This window comes from Leishmania braziliensis, chromosome 33, assembly GCF_000002845.2.
Source record: "Leishmania braziliensis MHOM/BR/75/M2904 complete genome, chromosome 33".
NCBI classification, from domain to species: domain Eukaryota; phylum Euglenozoa; class Kinetoplastea; order Trypanosomatida; family Trypanosomatidae; genus Leishmania; species Leishmania braziliensis.
In genome coordinates this window covers 558650-578301 of record NC_009325.2, presented here as the reverse complement: position 1 = coordinate 578301, position 19652 = coordinate 558650, and the positions used below count along the sequence as shown (strand labels likewise).

Sequence of the window (19652 nt, the reverse complement as noted above, 5' to 3'; positions counted from 1 at the left end):
TCACACACCCTCCCACACACGAGCCCCGTTAGCGACTGACAAGAGGAAGAAGCTCAAAAGTAGCCTATCTGAAGAAGACACACATCGCGACGACTACCCAAGAGAGAGAGAGAGAGCGAGTGAGAACAAAAAAAGAGGCGGGGGGTCAGTGATATATTCACATGAGGAGCAGACACAGAAGCGCAAGACGAATGGAAAGAGATGAATGCGGACAAGAGGCGGCCGCAAATGTGGTAAAATGCGCGACGGTGCCACATAACCTTCCTTTACTCCCCGCGCTCTCATGGACTGCGCGTGCGTGCGTGCGTGAGGTGGAGGGGGTGAGTTGACGTAGGAGCAATCCGAGCTGTGTTTTGGACTTTCCTTCAACCTCTTTTTCATGATCGCTCTCCCTTGGTGGAGTACACACCTTCATCAGCGGCGAGAGAAAAACAAATAAAGACATTGTGAAACACGTTTACACCATTTCATTATGCTTTTAGGCAAAAAAGAGAGAGACTAAGAATCCGAAGCTAAAAGAGAATACAGAAAGCGCAAAGTGGCTCGATGATGATGATGGTGAGAGAGGGGGTGGGATGAATGGGGAGACAACGGTACTCACAAATGAAAACAGCAGCACCACCAAGAAAAACACACACACACACAACGGACTGTAACTCTATTTACGAAATGCGGCCCTAATGACAGAGGTAGGTGATGCCTTCGAGTGTCTTCGCTCTCTGTGTGTGCGTGTGATATGCCCCTTCCCTATCTCAGAGCCTTCTGCGCCTCCAGCCCATGTTTTGCTTCGCCTCGCTCTTTTTGTGGGTGTGACTGTATGCCCGAGTATGTCACGGAGTGGAAACGAGGACAAGGAGAGCTGGAGCTAGCACGATTCAGCACTGCAGAGAGAACAAGAGGGGGGGGGTGGTGGTGGTGGAGGGAGAGGCTCAGTGAGGAGAAGGACGCTCAAGACGACGCAAACATGGTTACAGTATTATTATGCGAGACGTGGTTGCATGTTTTCCTTCCCCTCCCCCCTCTTTCTTTGGCGACTTTACCTCTGCTCTGGGACATACACTGCGTCACCGCTCACTCTCTCTCACCCCCCCTATTTCTGCGGCACGTCCTTCTCTGTGCTGTGCACATATAGATTAGTCGTTTTACGCCTGATCACGGTCAAAGTTGCCGTCCGTCGTGCTCTCAGGGATGTCCTTCTCAATCGTCTGCTGCGCCGAGCGGCCCTCGCCCTCTGTCGCCACGCTCGGTGCGGGCATACTGATGGAGTTGAAGGTATTGTTCATGCTCGTTGTCTGCATCGAGGACTGGTGCGCCTTGTGAAACTTGACGCTCTCCTCGTAGATGGCGCGCTTCACATCCAGTACTGTCTTCTGCTTCTGCTCGTCAAAGTGGAAGGGGGTGTAGGTGATGCTATCGTCAGCGTCGTCGTGCAGCTGATCCAAGAACGGGTGACGCATTGCTTGCAGCACCGTGATTCGCTGCTTCGGGTTGAAGACCAGCATGCGGCGCAGCAGATCGAGCGCCTGGACAGATGCATTTGGGTAGCGCTGGCGCCAGTCAGGCCGCGGACGGTACCCCTTCTTCTTGAGGTACTTCTGCGCAGCAGCCGAGCCTACGGAGCTGATGTCCTCGTCGGATGGCGTACCGATCAGATCGACTATCTTGTCCAACTGGTTCACGCGGTCTTTCCCCTGGAAGAGCGGACGAGAGCCGAGTAGCTCGCCAAGGATGCAGCCGATACCCCACACATCAATCTGCACTGAGTAGTCCTTTCCCTCCATCACCAACTCCGGCGCACGATACCAGCGCATCGTCACGTAGTCCGTCATGTACTCGCCTTGATCGTTTTCCTCCTTCGCCAGGCCAAAGTCACAAATCTTCAAATCGCAGTTCGTGTTGACCAAAATGTTTGCCGGCGTAATATCACGGTGGATGACACCGGCGCTGTGAATGATGTGTAGCGCGCGCAGCACCTGATAGATGAAGAACTGAATGTGAGCCTCCGTCAGCTCCTGGCCACTGCGCAGCACCTGCTTCAGGTCGGTTTCCATAATGTCCATTACGATGTAGAAGTGCTCAAAGTTCTCTGGGTCCTCAGGGGTGAGGATGTTGCGCAGGCCAATTATGTTCTCGTCATTAAAGTGCGCCAATAGCTTGATCTCGCGCAGAATGCGCTTCGCCAAAACAACCTCATCAAAGATCTCCTTGTTGACGCGCTTAATGGCGACAAGGCAGTTGTCGCTTTTGATGTCACGCGCGCGGATCACAATACCATAGGAGCCGGCACCAATGATGCGCTCCAGACGGTAGCGGTCGTCCAGCCGGCAGACCTCCGCCTGCAGCTCTGCGAGTGACTTGGTAGCCGGCATGTTTGCTTTGTGCTCTACACTGCAATGTCTGACTCCGTGCCCCTTCAGAGCTCAGCTACGCCCAAAGAGGATGTGGGAGGAGGTGCAGGGGGAGGTAGTGAAAAGTGGGTCAACGGTGCGCGTGCACACGCACACTGAACACAGGCCAGTCAGCGAACTCACGGCGCGGCTGTGATGGAGGAGAGAGCCAAAAGCGGGGGGAGAACAGGCAAAGAAGTCAATAAGTCGAGGAATCGATCGAGGGAGACTGAAGGTGGCACGTAGGCAAGCAAATAAGTCTACAACTCTGGGTGTGCAGATTTATGGAGGGGTGGACGATGGAGTGCAGTGCGTCAACGTGAGCCTGTGAGTGTGTGTATACTGAGCAAGTGAGAAGATAAATGACAAAAAAGCGCAACGCGGAGTCTTCCTTCAGCGCTGGAGGTGGGAGAAGGAGGAGGAAAAGGGGAAGGGAGCTCACGTATGCTCGCCAGTGTTCATGTAAGCATGCGTAACGCCGCCACGAGAGAGACAAGGAGAGCACAACACCGCCAAAAAAAACAAAAACAAAAAAACACACCGACACCACACGGACGCAGGGATTGCGAGAGTGTAGCACAAAACCTCCCAATAAAAGCACAAGAAAGGGAGAGGGGAAACAAGATGGGGGACCTGTCAGTAATGCTGAAGAAAAAATGGCGCTATTGATGTCTCGGCGAAGACACCGTCCCTTCCTGCAGGTTTGTATGTGTGAAGTGAGGGAAGCTTTGCTTGTGTACAGGAGAAAGAAAAGTGTACAGAAGCAGGGGTGGTAAGGCGCGTGGCAGTGGTAGGTGGGCAGGTTGTGTGTGTGTTAGGGAGGGATGAAGGGAGGGAGGGGGTCGGTACTTGTTACAGATGAAACCAATAGTCCTCAGGTAGGCGATGGATGGCGTCGAAGAGTGAGGGGGGGGGGAGGAGAGGAAGGGCGGACGTGCTTACACGTTGTACCCGTTCTTCTTCCCTTCCCTTCCTGCAACTACTTCTTTGCTTTCTATACCAACAGTTTACGGGCTGTAGTGATGCTGATGAAGCGGTGGTGGTATTGGTGGCTGGGACGCGGTGAGGAGATGAGTGCGAGGTCAAGGCAATTCCTATGGTGGTGAATGTTTGATCGTTGTAATCGTTCTCGATAATGCTCTCCCAGGGAAGGGGGAGAGGGAGGGTGCCAGTCAAACAGTACGGCGGAGACAGAAACAGAGAGAGAGAGTAGTAGTAGACAGAAGGCGGGGTTTTCTTTGAGAATCAAAAGATACAAGAGCAAGATGTAGCACATCGAGAGAGCTTGCTGTGTAGCGGCGACGGAGTGGTGTTGGCGGTGGCTGGCGATTGCGACGCCAACGAGGTACGCGCAGGCCGAAAGCGTCGCCTTCATCTCCTCTTTCCGGGTACACGTTGTTCCTCTTTGTTTCCTCCCTTATATCAGTGTGCTTTGTATCTCTTACAAGTCAGTTACGTTCAGCGAATGACGCGGCCCCAATCCAGTGTACGGACGGCAGGCACATGTACATCCACAGGCCACCGTCCGCCACCATCAGATCGAAAAATACGCATTGGTGCTTTCCGTGTGTGTGTGTGTGTGTGTGTGTGTGTGTGTACTCCATACAGCAGTACGTGACGTACAACATGAGCTGCCATATAGAGAGCGCGACGCTTGCGTTTTTCCTCGTTGAGAGTGCTCTAATCTGAGTCGCTTGAGGTGTCTAGCGGGACGCGACGGACGGTGCTCGTCCGGGACGACGGCGGCAGCGTCACGGGGACTCTGTCTGGGCTGACGCTCTTCTGGTGCAATGTCTTTGTTGCTGGCTGTGATTGGGAGGAGGCTCGTGGCGCGGCTGTCGATACTGCAGCGTCAGAAGAAATTGATTTGGTCTTCTTCTCCGAGGGGGAGTGGCGCCTCTTGGAAGTGGCGCTTGTGCGCGTCTCCTCCTCTGTATGCGCAACCTCAGGAGCGGGGTACTGCGACACCGCGGACTGGGTACTGTACAACTGCGCCAGCGACGGTGCGCCTTCCTCGTCGTCGTAGCTGTCGGTGCTGCTAAGACTGCGGCGCATTGGCTGAGGCGGCACCCCTAATACCTCTGCTTTGCTGCGGAGTGGGCCACGATTGCTGTGGTGGCCGATCTCGGCAGACGTTGGCGGCTTTATCACCGGAGAGGTGCGCGAGGAAGTGTGCGACTGGGAGCTTTTGTATGCCTCCATCAGCGGGGCATCATCAGTGTCCGCCACCCCAACTCTCGCATTCGTAGTGGGAGACAACTTTTGCCGGCGCTGCTGCTGCTGCTGCTGCGCCCGTGCTGCGTCGTCGTCCTGGCGCTTCCGCTTCTTGCTGAACTGATCTGATTCCGCTACAGTAGGAGGCCGTGGAGCCTCGTCCCCGTGGACCTGCTCCGCTATGGACAACTCGAGCATCGCTTTGCGCTTCTTCTTGGACAAGCTGTCTTTCTGGACAGGCGGCATGGCTGGTGGAGTTATGGGTGTTGTCGCAGCGGCGTCACATGGCAAGCTGGGCTGCTTGGCGGGCTGCTGATGCTGAGCAGACATTTGCTGCGGCTGCAGCTGCTGTCGAGAATTCACGGGAGCCGCAGACTTTTTCGCTCTGTTGGTGCTGCCATCAGTGCTGCTTTGATGACCATTGCTTGCAGCCGAGGAGGATTCTGCCCCAACGGGTGGCGCAGCTGCTGACGCCGCAGCGCCGCGGCGGGTCTCGCGAACAAGAACCACGGTGTACCGTTGTCCAGGAGTGACAACGATTGAGCCCTCGGCATCAATGGGCAGAAGCAAGTGACCTGACTGTACCTCTCGAAGTCCCATCACAGATGTGGAGGAACGGTTGTTGTTGCTATTGCTGCTGCAGCTCCCGAAAGCGCACAACGGGTTGAAGGTGTTGCGCACCTCCGATGGCAACCGGATGGCGAACTCATCCACGTAAATGATGGACATGGCGTGTGCGGAGAGAGGTGAGGAAGACGACGACGACGACCAGTGAGAGGCAGAGATGTGTGGACAAGAGGGGCCCCACGCTGTAATATGCACGGCTGCAGCACATCACGTCCCATACAGTCAAACACAAACTCAACCACCACAGCGGACGTACCGGTTGAGAAGGAATGCCAAAGGGTAGGGCATAGGCAAGGAAAAGAGTGCGATTGAGAGCAGGAGTGAAAACCATGAGGGAGAGAAGTGCAGCACCAGCAGTGCCGAGGTTGAGAGAGAAGTAGCACCACTGCATGTCGGTGTGGCCGCATTAGACGACGATGATGCACAAAAGATATATGTCTCTCTCTCTCTATATATAGGGTAGCGAGAGGCAGCTGGTTACCTCTCCGGCCGCTTTACACGCCTACAAAGGGGGGCACTGTAACACAGCAGAGAGGATGCACACCTATTGGCCTTTTCTCCTGCCGTGGGTGCTTGTTCGTTTTCTCTTTCTCTGTCTCTGCCTAGCAACTGGGGAGGGGAGATTGACGAAAATGGCCAAGAAATCACTCACATGCAACTCGCATGACTACGAGATGCAACCCCTCAGGGTACGCGCAGGGAGGAGTACGACAAGCCGCGTGTGCTTAGAGTGTACACTAGGCTTGCACCTCAAGCTTCTTGCTCGCCGTCTGCAGCGTTACGCAGTACCCACGTTGCTGCTACACGCGAGCCTCCTTTCACCACCGTCACAAGAGACTCTAGATAATTTGCGGTAGACTGACGAAAGGTCCCGGTGATGCGACGGCCATTTTGATACACGGCACTTGACTCGTGTGGCGCCATTGCTGGCCGCACATAGGAAAAGCTGGGTGTTAGGATGGACACCAACCCCAGGTGGGCCGGCTCGATCAAACATCGCGTGTCGACTGCCCTACACCACGCCGCATTCCCCGAGGGCCGTGGCAGCGTCGCTGCCCAGCCCTCCACTCCTCCTGCTGGCCCAGCCAAGCGAGCCTCCAGTTGCTGCGCCGTCAGAAAACCGCGACTGCTGCCATGACAACCGTTTGTGAAAACCACGGTGGAGTACAGCACGTGCTGGGGGTGTGGAGACATCGGAGCAGCAGCTGCGGTGGAGGATGGTGCCGTCAGAAGGGTGCTATCTGAGGCAGCGTAGCCAAGTCGCGGCAACAGCACTGTCCGCAACTGTCGGTGCAGTTCTTCGGCAAACCACTGGCCTGTGTGCGTGGCGCTGTGGTTGCCCAGGCTGGGGTGCAGCCAGAGGGCATCGAGGCCGTCGAGGAGGAGCAGGCGCTGCCGCTGCAGCCGCCAGGTGCACTGTGGAAGGCTGCCGCAAGCGAGGGGAAAGGATGGGGAAGAAGGCATCGTAGTGCCTGGAGAGCGGTGCTGCTTCTGCCCTCGCATTGCTGTGGTCAAAGAACCGCGAGCCAACTGCGATGGCAAGAGTTGCTGCTGCAACGCTACACGAGGCACAGGAGGAGCGGCGGAGTAGGTTGTATTTGTGAAGACTGTGCTGGTGGATGGCACTGATGCTGCACCACCACCGAGGCACTCGAGGAAGGCCAGAAGCTCATTGGGGGAGTGAACCACACGAAAGTGAATGTGCTGCTCGGCATAGTCTCTGTGCTGCTGCTGGTGCGAGGATGAATACCCGTGCACCGGACCGGTAACAATGGATTCCACTTGCCTATCTAGGGTTGAAGAGGAATCAAAGGGTGCAACTAGTTCCTTCAGCCAACTCCGCACATCGGGTGACAGCAGTGAGGGCGACGGCGGCGATGCCGTGAGACCGTGTGTCTTGCTGTCTGCACCGGCACCGCGCACCAGGCACACATACAGGTCCCATTCCTCCATCGCAGTAATGGGTGAGGGATTAGCTGAGTTTGCACAGATGTGGGCGTCCTCCGCCTCACTATCCACGTCCTCATTATCCTTCGCTGCACGTGCCTCATTATCCGTCTTACGCGTGAACAACGTCGCCTCCACTGCCCTCTTCGACACCCGCTCCAACTCGTCATGGTACCACTGCCGGTACGCCGTCATGCGCCGCACATAGGCCGCACCGACACGCCGAAGCAGCCATGACTTGCCGGATAGGGGTGGCCCGTAGAGCTCGTGAAGACCACCGACAGGGAGGCCACCAATAGTCGACTCGACGCCGCTCCTGTCGTCGCTGCCAGACACACCTTCACACACACCGGCCACACTGAGGAGAGAATCGAGCCCAGGAAGAGAGGTGGAGAGGTGCTGCCACGGGGAAAATGCACCGTAGACATCTTGCAGCGGCGTCGCAGACTGCCGCAGACGTAGTACTCGTGCCCGCGCTGCTGAGTCAGACATAGTTTCCCACGAGGCGGTTGTGCTCTGCATACGCATTCACCCAAAGCGCGTGACTGCGTGTACACTGGTCGAGTGAAGTCCGTAAAGCGAGAAGGGCTCTACGCACAAACCCAAACGTACCCGGTGCGGCATACCGTGTGTCCGTATAGGGACAGGCACCTTTTGCGGCTTGTAAGGGTGCACGAGATTTCGAGCGGAGGTGGTGCGTGCGTATTACCAGAATAAAGAACACACATGAGGAGAAGGAGCGAGAAAGGGGGGGGGGCGGGGTGGCTGAGTAAAGTGAGAGAAGGACGCAAGATACGGACATGTGCTTGAGAGGAGGGAAGCGACCAGCAGAGCGGCCGTGGGATGCACGCTTGTACGCCAGAGAGAAGAACAGGTAGAAGAGGCGAAGAGGGAAGACGGGGAGCGCCAGCACCCGCCGCGCAGTTTTTCTTTTTTTTTTTGCATCTCGAACAGGAAGAGAGGCGCATGCGCTGTTCCCCCGCAGTGACTCGACTGTTGCTGACGCACCGTTGCGCTGCAGCAGTCCAAGTACCACCTTTTCGAGTGAGTTACCGAGGAAGTTGAGTAGCTGGACAGGAATCTGTAAAAGCAGAGTAAACGTATTGTGTAGACTACATAAACTCCCTTAAACGCAACACACATCCACCCTGATACTGTGCACGCACGCGCAAGAGAGAAAGTGCGCCAACCGCCTGAGAAGCGTCCGGGATATCAGTGTCGGGAGGTCAGTGTCAAGAGAAAAAAAAAACGCTGTGGCCCATCCAGCAAGGTCAGAGGGAAAAAAAACGGCTGAAATACTAAACAGGGGTGGGAGATCAGCACATGTGACATCCTGACGTGAGCTCCATGCAGTGTACAGTGAAGTGGCGCATGACAAGCATCATTGCAGCTGAAGAGCGGCGGAGGTGAACAAAGAATAAGAACAAATAGGAAGGGAGACATCGAAGTCAACGCATCACGTGTACACACAGACGTTCACACGTAACCACGCTGCCCATTTTTCAATCGATCCTCTTCTCTTTGTTTCCATTTAAGTTTTTTTTTTTTTATTTGCGAAGAGCGCCACCTCCACCTCTGACTCGGTCGTACGCCTCGAATGCAAGGCGTGCCACCACGTAGGCGCTTAGGGAGGGGTAGGGCCATACTTGATACGCAATTTGCCAGTCCAACTGCCCAAAGAGGCCGCCACCGAGCAAGACGGCGGCCAAGACAAAGCAGCGGGTCAGCTGCGCAGCCTCGAGGGACGCGTATCCAGGAACAGAAAGCTCATTATCGGCTTTTTTTACAGCGAGCACGTCTTCCATGCGTACATCTACACCGCAGCGCTCATTCACCGCTGGCTCAAGGCGTGCATCATGTGATGGCACTGAGAATGGGGCGGTGAAGAGGTCCACCGCTGTGCTCATGATCGGTTGCTTCTGACGATCACGCTGCAGCGAGGTAGCGAGAAGCGCGGCCCACGCCGAAATTGTGAGGGGCCATGTTAGGGCGATGACAAGTGCGGAGACAAGTGTTATGCCCGCTCGCGACATGGGCAGCACTGGCGCGCCCAGTAGAAAGAAGACAACAAACCAGGCGACCGTATCTTCAAAGACGCGCACGGGAGCGCTTCTGGCTGCACACCATAGGTGCTGCACTTGTTGGTGGACAGATAGCATGTCGGATGGATGCAATTGTGAGATGAGAGTACTATCGGGGGGGGGGGGGAGGGCGGCGGGGACAGCACGAGGGACCAGATGGGGCTTCGTTTTCCCGGTATGTGTCAGAGGGTGTCTTAGTGTGCACGTGCGTCCCGTGCCTGTGTAAGACGTGCGGACTTTGAAAGAAATGAGGACAAGTCGGGGGGAGGGGGAGGGAAGGTGAAGAGTAGAAGCGAAAAAAAACTTTTCAGGAGAGCATGCTGAGAGGAGGGAGGGGGCTGAATGGCCCACGTCAGAGTCACGACACACTTCCAAGCGACCGAAAGTCATCGCAATGGCAAGCACGTACCCATGCGTGCGCTCACGCAGATGACTCGCACTTGAGTGCAAAAAAAAAAGCAAAAGCAAGCAGGAAATGACTGATTAGAGTTTGGGTTCTGGAGGGAGGGAATCACGAAGCTGCGTTTAAGGGTAGGTGAGAAGCGGGCCATCCAGTGAAGGCAGCATTATAGCGAAAGGGTGATCGCCCGACAAAGAGAGAGGCAGTACAGACGTACTCAACCCATATCGGCAGTTCCGTAAAAAAAAGTGACTTCTCCAAGAGCACCAGTACACGACAAAGTTAAAGCTAGCCGTACCGCAGACCTCGTAGGGCCCTGCAGTGGCAGGGAGCAGCTGCGTTCATCGGCCTCTTTTTGTGTGACCTGCCTCGGGTGACGGGGCCGGCACACACACATACACACACACACACACGGGAAAATGTCCTTCGCAGATCGATTTACCCCTACACTGACTGGTTCCCTTCGAATTCTTGAAGCCATCGCTGGAGTTGTCGCACGAGCTCCTCTGATGGAGGTCGACTCGCTGTCGCGGTCGCAGCTGTGACCCATAGATCCCCCGTGGCTGGTCTTGCTCTTGCAAGGGTAATGTTGTCACGGCGGCGCTCTTCGTGCACCGCCCTTCCCACCGGCGACGTTATTGTATGCACTGGCTAAGTCTCCTGTGAAGGCTTCGATTCGGACTTGGCGAACTCTTTTGTGGGAGAGAGGAGAGCTCAGCAACGACGGCGTCCCGACGAGGCTGGGGGCGGCGGCGATTGCGCCGGCGGCTGCGACAATGGCCCTCGCGGTACGCGTACTAGCTGAGTCGATGGCCGGTATGGCTACAAAGAAGCAGCATTGATCACCACAAGGGCGTATACTTGAACGCGTTCACCGGGCCTGACTTACCTGCGCCGGCCGAGGCGGTGGAGGACGCCGTCGTCACCCCAGCGACAGCCGAGAGTGGCCCCCCGTACTCTCCCTCCGTTTCACGTGAAGTCACCAGGTGTAGTAGTAGTAGCCTTGCACACCAGCTCCATCACTGGCGAAGAGCCGCTCGTGTCCCTCTTTGTTCACCCCAACGCCTAGACTTCTTAGCATCGTCGCAATTGCAGTGAGGGCATTGGAGGCGTGACACGGGTCCTGGCGCTGGTGCGGCTCCGGATGGGCGGTGCCTCTAGCACTGCGAGTCGAGCAGATGTTTCCGCCTGCGGCAGTGGCTGCTACCGCTGCCCCCATCGTCTCCGCGCGTGATGTGGCAGCGACTGGACTTCCTTCCGCCGCCTGCGATGCCGCCTCAAAGAGGATGTGAAAGTGATATAATCAGTCGAGGTTTTGGCGGATGGTTATGCGCCACTCTTGATACATTGAGCTGCTTCGTAGAGCATACCCTGAGTTTGCCGGTCACGGACTGAATGCATTGTCGACACTGTCTTAGACACGCCTCGGTGTTAGGGGACAAGGCGGCGTGGCAGTAGGGTGTTCGCACAGCTTGAAAAAGCGTCTTCTCGGTGGCGCACCTCAGGTAGACCTAACGCATACACGTGCGTGCCGTAGCGCGCGCCGTGACTGGCATAGCGTTGATAGAAGCATGGGTGGCACCCCGCGTCCCTATTTCTGTGGAAGAGCGCTGCCGACCTTTGCTGATGACGTCGCTGGCGATGATGGCGCTGTTAGCAAGTGAGCTGGCCTGTTGCATGTTCATGGTCATGAAATACGTTCCGCTGTCACTAGCCATCAGCCCATCCAAGAGCTGGTGAACCATTATGCGCAGATTCGGCTGTCTACACACGCGCATGAAAAAACGAAACGGGCGTATCAGCGAAGCAACTCTTTAAGCGAGGAAAGACGACAGAGAATGTGGCATAGGTGAGGATGAGGGTGATGGCAACAAAGTATGGAGAAAGCCGCTAGCAGCAAGGAAGTAAAAGGGGCGCCGATGCTGGGAGCAAAGCAGATGGAAGTGACACAGATTGACCTAAGAAGACTGAGTAGCTTCCTTGGGGAGGTGAAAGGGAGAAGCAGAGAGAACATCCATCAGCTCACTCTTCATTTTTTCCGGATAGAAAGCGAACCGTGTGGCTGCGCTGCTCTACCGCACCCCAGCAGAGCTGTTAGTGTTGATCTTCTTTCTCTTGTGCACGTTGTAGCACAGTGGAGGAGAAAAGTGAGAGATTAGGTTCGGAGGAGCCCTCCAGCCGTGCTGAACACGCAAGGCAAAGCTACAAGCGGTAGTGTAGGCACACGGTAGAAAGAGAAAGTTGAGAAGGCGTGAGGAGGAAGGGGATAGGAATCACCTTGCACTGAGGAGGATGGCATCTTTTGGAGGAGATAGTTGTTCTGGGTGTGCACTGTGTCATTGCGATGGCAGCTATGCTGAGCGGCACAAGCATTTATGTGACGTTTTGCATCTGATTCCAGTTGTATCGCGTGAAACGCACACCCTCGCCAACACAGTGCAGTCCATGAGCGGAAAGAGGAAGAGACAAAGGTAATAAAGCAAGCTCGGGGAGGAACAATGACTGGCAAGAGATTACCTGGGACATCCTCCCGCTCCCTTACAAGATTGTCGCATCACAAAGGAAAATGGGCACGAAGTGGCCCACGTATGCGAACCCCCGGCTTCACCACGTATTCGCCAAGTTCCTACTCACCGAAAGAATCACTGAGACTGTGCCATGCCTGCGCGCGAGAAGCAGCAAACCGAGGCTCAAAACAGTCACCGTGCTCATCACAGTGCAAAAAAGAAAAAGGATAGCGGTAAACTGTGAACGCGCGTGAGCGAAAGGAATGCAGTTATGGCTGCATGGCATAGACTCGACAAGAGCAGCCTTAGATGAAACTGACGACGCGAGGTTCACATGCCTGGCTTATATCACTCATTTCATGACTGGCTTACCCGTGCCGTCATCATGTCTGTGATGGTGCTTCTGCGCGACAGTGTCAAAGTAGACAGGCCGCTTGGCATACATCTGGTTCACCACAACCATCCGCTGTAGCTGACGCAGCCTATCGCGCCCCTCTGTCGCTAAAAATTTCCTCTGCTCTTCTTCAGGGAGCTTTGCAACTGCGTCAAAGTCGTCCTTGACGTGCTGCACAAAGTACTGACGAAAGTTGTAGTCACGAAATCCATGGGCCGTCCGCATCATCTGTCCACGAAGACGGTCCACTGACTTCTTCAGTGTCTTGGCGGTCGCCGACATTACTGCCTTTTGCGCTGTACGTTTTTCTGCTTCGATGCACGAATAAGTTGAACAGAGATGCAAGAGAGCACGGAGCTATGCTACTGTGAAAACTTGTGTACGCGAGAGAGTTGCGCAACAAGGATAGTGCTGTGAGGCAGAGGTGATGTAGTGTTATACTTCAGAAAACTATGCGCAAATAAACTGAATAGGAGAGCGAAGTGGCATGGCCATGTAAAAGGCAGCACGAATGAAAGAGAGAAAAAGTTCCTCAGACTCATCGTAGAGACGCATCACAGGATGGTCATGCGCAGTGTACAATTGTGGTATCGCCAAACTGCCTCTACTGCAGAGTCCTTATGCTATCTCCCAATAGAGCGAAGAAGAGTTCTGGCGTGAAGGAGAAAAGCTCACAGTAAATCAGATCCAGAGAGAGAGAGAGGGAGAGAAACAGAAGCGCCCGAGTCTCAAGCCATACAATCCCTGCGCGGTACTCTTGCGCTATTTCACAAGGCATTCGCAGCATTAAACGTTACCATTAAGAGGGTACGTGCACTGCCACAAACACGCCCCCTAATATATAAACACACAAACTCGCGCCTACAAACTATAGGAAATACAGTAAGCATCTCTGTGGAACACAGAGCTGGTGCCTGGCAAAAGGGGCCCTTCTATGTCATGCGAGCCTCATCACGCAGGTACTCACCAACATCAGCCTCATGAAAAAGTACCTGTGTGTTCATTTCGCACTTTCGGCACTCCAGCGTGCTTTGGGCTGCGACACCAAAACCCAAGGGGATGTCGCCCATTGAAAAGACGGCGACCTTTTGGTACTTCGGTGTCGACTCGGTGATACGGCCAAGACCTGCGCGACTAACGTTTCCACCATACAGGAACCGCTGCTCCTGGTTCGGTTTCACCCAAATCTTGAAGAGTGAGTACTGTGCGATGTACTCGAGCGCGGTTACCTGAATGCGTACGTTTCCATTGTGAGTCACCTTGGCGAACAAAACGCCAATGCCCATTAGATTAGTCTTGGAGACACAGCTAGCAAGCTTTGCGAGGCGCAGAGGCATGTACCAAATACGATTCTTGTGGAGGCGAAATACGTGCTCCTCCTCTCCTTTTCGCTCCAGCAAATGTGTTGTATTTGCCCCGATATACTGTGCAAGCTTGTCGAAGAGCTTCTTCGTCTCCTCATCGGTGAGAGACCGCATTCTCTAATGCCAGACAGAGGGGGGATCTTCAGCCTAGAAAGAGTGGCGGCCGAAGAGTGGAGCAACTACCGAGTTGTATTGAGGCGGACAACTTGAAGCGCAGAAGAGAGTAAGTTGTAGGTGATGCGAAGAGAACGACGTCATTTAGGAGAAAGGTGCAGTAAAAAAGCGGAGAGTGGAAAGAATCACAGTTCAGACACCTGCTCGCCAAAACAGCGCAGACAAAAGTGTGATTGAGTTACTCCAATGATTAGGAGTAACTTACTTTGGATTGGTTTGGTATTCGATGAGGAGAAAAAGTAGAGCGCAAGCAAGTGGTAGTGGCGCTTGGTGAGCAGAGGTACACAAAAGTACGGCGCGCTGCCGTCACATAAGAATGCAGTTGCCGTGATTTTCGCGAGCTTTTTCCAGTTCGATCTGAGCCTTTGATACACTCACCAGTGCCTTGTCGACATTGTAATCGATCCTGTCCAGCATCGACCCCTGATCGACTACCATGGTGTGAAGATCCTCGAACATGCGGTGAATCTCTTGGATGCTATCGAGGATATCCTTGATCTCCTTGTTCGTTTGATCCCGTTGCATATCCTCGATCAGGAGAGCCTGTATGTCCTGCTCTGTGATACCCATTTGGAGAAATTGCGCAACTCTCTCCTCTTGCTGGACAGTTTCGTAGGCAGCGTCGCTTCCAATCTTCGTGTACTTGTTGGATTTCTGCTCTCGCCGGCGCAACAGTGCTCCAAATATGTTCTGGACGGACTGGAACTGTAGAGCAAGCTCCTTGAAGCGAGTTGTTAGCTGCGTCTGGATGCTTTTGACAATGCGTACTTCCTCTTCAGAGTATGTAGTTTTGAGCTGAGCGCCGACAACAATCGTATGCTCCAACATCTTGAGAAGGGCTTGAATCTCAGCCGTCTGCTTATCAATTAAAGTATGCAGCTGGTCCTCCTCTTCTTTGCGGCGGAGCTTCGGCTCCAAGAAGAGTAAGTGCATTGAGTGGAGCTCGTCGATTTGATGAGAGAGCGCGAGCGCGTTTTCTTCGAAATCAGCGGGAAGCCTGCTCCAAAGGGGGACTATAAAGAGCCTCTCCGTTGGCGTCTGCGGTACTGTGGATTCAGAGCGGCCATACCTTGTGTGCACAGCGGTGCGCCTCTCAGCAAACTCGATGAAGCGGTCCCTGATTATTAGTTCCATCGCTCTAACTGACTTTTCTTCATGGGGGTAGCCTTGCCAAGAGATACCAAAATAAAGAAGAGGAAGAGGACACGAATGAGGCGAAAGAAGATAGAAACGGAGAAAGGCTTTAAGCGCAAGTCTGCCTCATCACGCCCTAGAAGCCACCTTCTGAGACTCGGCGCACATAGGCAGGGAGGACATCTTTTTGGGGGAATTCGCCAATAGGCACCAAACGTGGCGAAGAAGCCGGTAAGTAAACTGAGGCAACACACAAGTGTGCTCAAATCCCAAGATAAAGAGATAGAAGCGGAAAGGTTAGGAATGCAGTGAGCTTCGGCGAAAGCACAGGTACTAAAAAAGCAAGTTATTACAACCAGAATGAGGTGGCGCTATAATCATAGTGGCCTATGGTTGTGCTTTTGAAGCTTGTAAGATGCATTCGATGCAGCTACCCTAGTGGTGCGCAAGTTACTTGAGGGTATCGGCAGGTGAGGGTGCCAGCGCGCTGCCACGCAGCAAGTGCTGATATTTCAGCAGTACGTTTTCTTTTGCCTAAGACAATGATAAAGAAAAAAAGGTGAGAGAAATCAAAGGAAGATTTCACCGGACGGATAAAAACTCCAATGACACATATGCGTACCATAAGTGACGCTAATGAAGGACAAGCACCGCGACAACTACACAATAGTGAGTCATCTGATGGTAAGGGGGATAGAAGGGGGAGTGACTTGAAAAGAAAAACAGAGAGGACATAGCAATACGCCTAGGTTTATCACTTGAAAAGAAGGGAGGTAAGACAACAGAAGGTTGTGCCAAGGCTAGCTTCAGAGAAGATATTCGTGCAACTTTTGGAGTCTCTCACTGGCAGTACTCAGCTCACACTGTGGCTTGCAGCAGGCAAAGCGTACATAACTCTCGTAGAGTGGCTTGCTCTTCTCACTGCAGAAAGCTGTCACAGGAATGGCGCACACGCCAATTCTCTTAGTAAGCCAGAGACAGAATTGCCAGTCCTTTGCCTGTGACTTGTTCGAAGCATCGTAATAATGCTTCGGATCCACTTTTTTGATATCAGCGAGAACAAAAAAACCACCATTTGGGTTAACTGGGCACAAACCACTGGCGGTAAGGATGTTTGACAGCTGGTTCACGCGCGCTGCGTACTTGTCGCGCAGGATATCATAGAAACCGTTTTCCTCAGCTTTTGCCATAGCTCTAGCGAGAGCGATCTGAAATGGTGTCGAGCAGCAGAATGTCTGGTAGGAGACAATTTGCGCAATCGGCGCTGTCAGCCTAGCGCAGCTCACAGCCCAGCCAATCTTCCATCCGGTGCACGAAAACGTTTTTCCAGCGCTGCAAAGTGTAATAGTGCGCTCCCACATACCTGGCAATAACGCTATGGAAATGTGTGGCTTTCCGTAGGTGAGATACATATATACCTCATCTGAGATCACGACAACGTCAAACTGCTTTGCCACATCTGCGATCATTTGAAGCTCCTCAACATCCCAGACCTTACCGGGAACATTCTGAGGCGTGTTAATGAGAATGAACTTGGTCTTATCGTTAACAACTTCGAGAAGAGCCTCGCGAGTCAGCTTCCAGCTATCAGCCGATTCGCTGGAGGGTTGGAGAGAGACGTACCTAGTCACACCATCAGTGATAAAGATGTCCTGGTAGTAGGCATCGTAGAACGGCTCGACGAGAACAACCTCATCGCCATGATTGATAAAAGCCTGAAATATGGCGTTGAGAGCCTGTGTGACACCATTCGTCACAACTACATTTGAGGGCTGAACATCCTGGGAGAAAAGCTTCGAGTAACTTTTGCACAGCTGCGTTATAAGCTCTGCATCACCGCGGGGAGAGCAGTACTGGTGGGCAAGAGGTGCCTCATCGCTACATTCGAGAATCTTTTTCAGTTCTTCCTGAAGGAACCGTGGAGGAGCAAATTTAGGGAACCCCTGACCGAGGTTCACTGCCTTGTACTTGTTGGCTAGTGGTGTCATCTCCTCCCAGATGCTGCTAGTCGAAAGGCCGAGAAGGCGCTGTGCAGGGCAAAACTTCGACATCGCTGAGAGCAACAGAAAGGTGAGCAATAACCGCTGATACTAAAGTAAGAAAAAAAAAAAGCGATGTTAGAAGGATTCGTGCGCATCAGAGATTCGGTTCATATGTGCAGCTCACCCAGAGAGACAAGAAAGCCATGAAAACACAGCACGATAGTAACAAAAAGAGCAAACCCTAATCTGCTAAGTGGTAAGAACAACGAAAAGCAGCTTTGCCCTAGGGCCCCAATAGTGCACCCGTCAGCCGGAGATTGATCGACATCCAGGCGGAAGAGAAAACTAAGAGAGTCTATAAGAGGTTCCTCAAAGAATCCTGAAAAAATGTGATGAATTACTACATCATTTCTTTCTTTTATCAAAAATAATAGTAAAGGTGGCAACAAAAAAAGACATTCGGCCATTAACTCTGTTACAGGTGGCTGATTTACACCTCTTCATTCTCTCATCAAAAAACAAATAAACCCAACCAAAAGAAGCAATTTACATCACCGATGATTTGGCAGTTTCGTCTCATTGAAGAAAAAGGTCGTTTTCCTACATGACACTCCGCCGCGGAGAACCCCGCAGGTATGCGCGTGCAGCCCGCCGCTGAATCGGGCCGTGTGTCTCGCGGGCTCGTCTCGTCCCTCCAACGCGTGCTGCGCGATGGGCGCCGGGCGGGCCTGGGTGGGCGGCGCGCCCTTCCCGCCCGCTGCCCCCCACACCTCTGACCCCTGGACGCCTTTTCTCTGGGTGTGGCGCGCCGTGCCGGCTGCGCTTTGGCAGCGCATGCCTGCGCGCAAAGGGCCTCTGGCGCGTCCCCCAGGAGGGGCTGCGTTGGGCACCCGGCGGCGCCGGGGGGTGGGTGGCGCGGGGCTGGTTGTCCGTTGCCTCGCAAGCGCGGTGTCCCTGTTCCCCCGGTGTGTGGGTGCGGCCGCCCCACGTAGCTGCTGTCGTGGCGTGTCGCAGCACGTAGTGCGGTTGCGGGGGATGCCGCCCGGGCGTCTGGGACCGCCGCTTTTGCCGGCTTGTCGACCCTGCCCTCGTGTTCCAATGCGCGGCGACCAAAAAGACACACGGACATGAGAGGCGCACGAAAGATGTTCACTAGAGTGTTGTAGGCGTGAGTGGCTGTGTCCGCCTTCTCGAAGCATTCCTAGCTCAGTCGGTAGAGCGCACGGCTCTTAACCGTGTGGTCGTGGGTTCGATCCCCACGGAGTGCGCTTTTTATTACATATTCATTCTATGTGCGGCGGCGGGCTGTCTGCAGTGGCGGTGGCGTTGAGGGCTTTTGTGGGTGGTGGTCTTTTCCCCGGAGTGGGGAAAAAGTCGCCCTCGACAAGGTGCGTGCGCTGTCCCTCGTAAGCAACCAATTCCGCCTCCACCACGTCCTCGGCACCATCGTTCACTGCCACCAGCGAACGTGGCTACAGCTCCGCCACGCTCATGGAGCTTTGCTGCGGCGTGCGCGACGAACCGAGGAGTTGGCAGATGCCACAGAATAGAGAGAGGAGGGGCGGGGTTGAGGGAGAGCTACCCGTCGTAGCTGCATCGATCGCGTCATGTGATAAGAAGGGTATGCGTGTGAGGGAGAGAAAAGAGGGCAAAGAGACGGCACACCTGCGTAATGGCATCATCGGAGCAAACGACAGGTAAGGCGCCTTGCAAAAACGGCTCCCCTCCCCCCACGTCGCGGCTCAGGCTACGTGACATCAACACGCTCTGTAGTCTCACGGGATGTCACCGTGTACGGGTGTGGGGGGAGGGGAGTGCGTATTCTCACTTTAAAGCGACGTGCCAACGGATGTTGACATGGCCGGTTGAGGTTGTCTGCCAACGGCAGCCGCTTTTGTTTTGCCATTCCCCCTTTTGTTCAGAGGGCTGGCAAGAGAAAGGGAGAGCGGATCGCGCGAGGGCGCACAGCACCGCCTCTCTCACGTTGTGTTGGTCCATTGCTGCTTTACATGCGTCTTGGGCGAGCTTCTTCTCATTGCAGTGCTGGCAGCATTGCTAGGCGTTCTCCATAAGTTCGCACCGAGTGCGTGCCATGTTTACTCCCGCTGCGTGCCCCCCACCTCGGGCAGAGAGGCGAGCACAACAGACTTAATGCGCAGAGTTAGGGCGCGGCAGAGAGAAACATATTTACATCACTCGCACGGGTGCAGTTCCATACTACGGCAAACATACACGCAATGAGAAGGCAAATAGGCAGAGATTAAGTTTTACTTATTGTATTCGGGAGTGAGAGCGAAAATGGAGGCGCTCTGGTGAGTGCGCTCTTCGACCAAAGTAGCCAGCAACGGATAGAAGAAAGGGAGGGGGGGGGGGGATACGAGAAGAGCACGCAGAAGCCTGCGTCAACCCAAATAACGGAGGTTGCTAAAATGCGACGTCGG

At 54.2% G+C, this 19652-nt stretch overlaps 7 protein-coding genes and 1 non-coding gene across 8 annotated transcripts; 1 reads left to right on the top strand and 7 right to left on the bottom strand.

The window, feature by feature from the left end:
- Positions 1-1142: 1142 nt before the first annotated feature.
- MPK11 (putative mitogen activated protein kinase) lies at positions 1143-2369 on the bottom strand (the record flags this gene model as incomplete). The annotated part of the gene is made up of 1 exon (XM_001567883.1): positions 1143-2369. The coding sequence occupies one exon, from the start codon at positions 2367-2369 to the stop codon at positions 1143-1145; it is 1227 nt and encodes a 408-aa protein (XP_001567933.1).
- Positions 2370-4067: 1698 nt separating this feature from the next.
- Positions 4068-5330, bottom strand: LBRM_33_1641 (conserved hypothetical protein; the record flags this gene model as incomplete). The annotated part of the gene is made up of 1 exon (XM_003723172.1): positions 4068-5330. One exon carries the CDS (start codon positions 5328-5330, stop codon positions 4068-4070), a length of 1263 nt encoding a protein of 420 aa, XP_003723220.1.
- Positions 5331-5978: 648 nt separating this feature from the next.
- LBRM_33_1640 (conserved hypothetical protein) lies at positions 5979-7697 on the bottom strand (the record flags this gene model as incomplete). The annotated part of the gene is made up of 1 exon (XM_001567882.2): positions 5979-7697. One exon carries the CDS (start codon positions 7695-7697, stop codon positions 5979-5981), a length of 1719 nt encoding a protein of 572 aa, XP_001567932.2.
- A 4818-nt stretch (positions 7698-12515) lies between these two features.
- Positions 12516-12839, bottom strand: LBRM_33_1630 (conserved hypothetical protein; the record flags this gene model as incomplete). The annotated part of the gene is made up of 1 exon (XM_001567881.1): positions 12516-12839. One exon carries the CDS (start codon positions 12837-12839, stop codon positions 12516-12518), a length of 324 nt encoding a protein of 107 aa, XP_001567931.1.
- A 650-nt stretch (positions 12840-13489) lies between these two features.
- Positions 13490-14035, bottom strand: LBRM_33_1620 (conserved hypothetical protein; the record flags this gene model as incomplete). The annotated part of the gene is made up of 1 exon (XM_001567880.1): positions 13490-14035. One exon carries the CDS (start codon positions 14033-14035, stop codon positions 13490-13492), a length of 546 nt encoding a protein of 181 aa, XP_001567930.1.
- A 366-nt stretch (positions 14036-14401) lies between these two features.
- On the bottom strand, positions 14402-15229 carry LBRM_33_1610 (QA-SNARE protein putative; the record flags this gene model as incomplete). The annotated part of the gene is made up of 1 exon (XM_001567879.1): positions 14402-15229. One exon carries the CDS (start codon positions 15227-15229, stop codon positions 14402-14404), a length of 828 nt encoding a protein of 275 aa, XP_001567929.1.
- Positions 15230-16035: 806 nt separating this feature from the next.
- Positions 16036-17280, bottom strand: LBRM_33_1600 (cysteine conjugate beta-lyase,aminotransferase-like protein; the record flags this gene model as incomplete). The annotated part of the gene is made up of 1 exon (XM_001567878.1): positions 16036-17280. One exon carries the CDS (start codon positions 17278-17280, stop codon positions 16036-16038), a length of 1245 nt encoding a protein of 414 aa, XP_001567928.1.
- Positions 17281-18406: 1126 nt separating this feature from the next.
- Positions 18407-18479, top strand: LBRM_33_tRNA4. Its single transcript has one exon. It is a non-coding gene; the product is annotated as a tRNA-Lys (tRNA).
- Positions 18480-19652: the final 1173 nt, after the last annotated feature.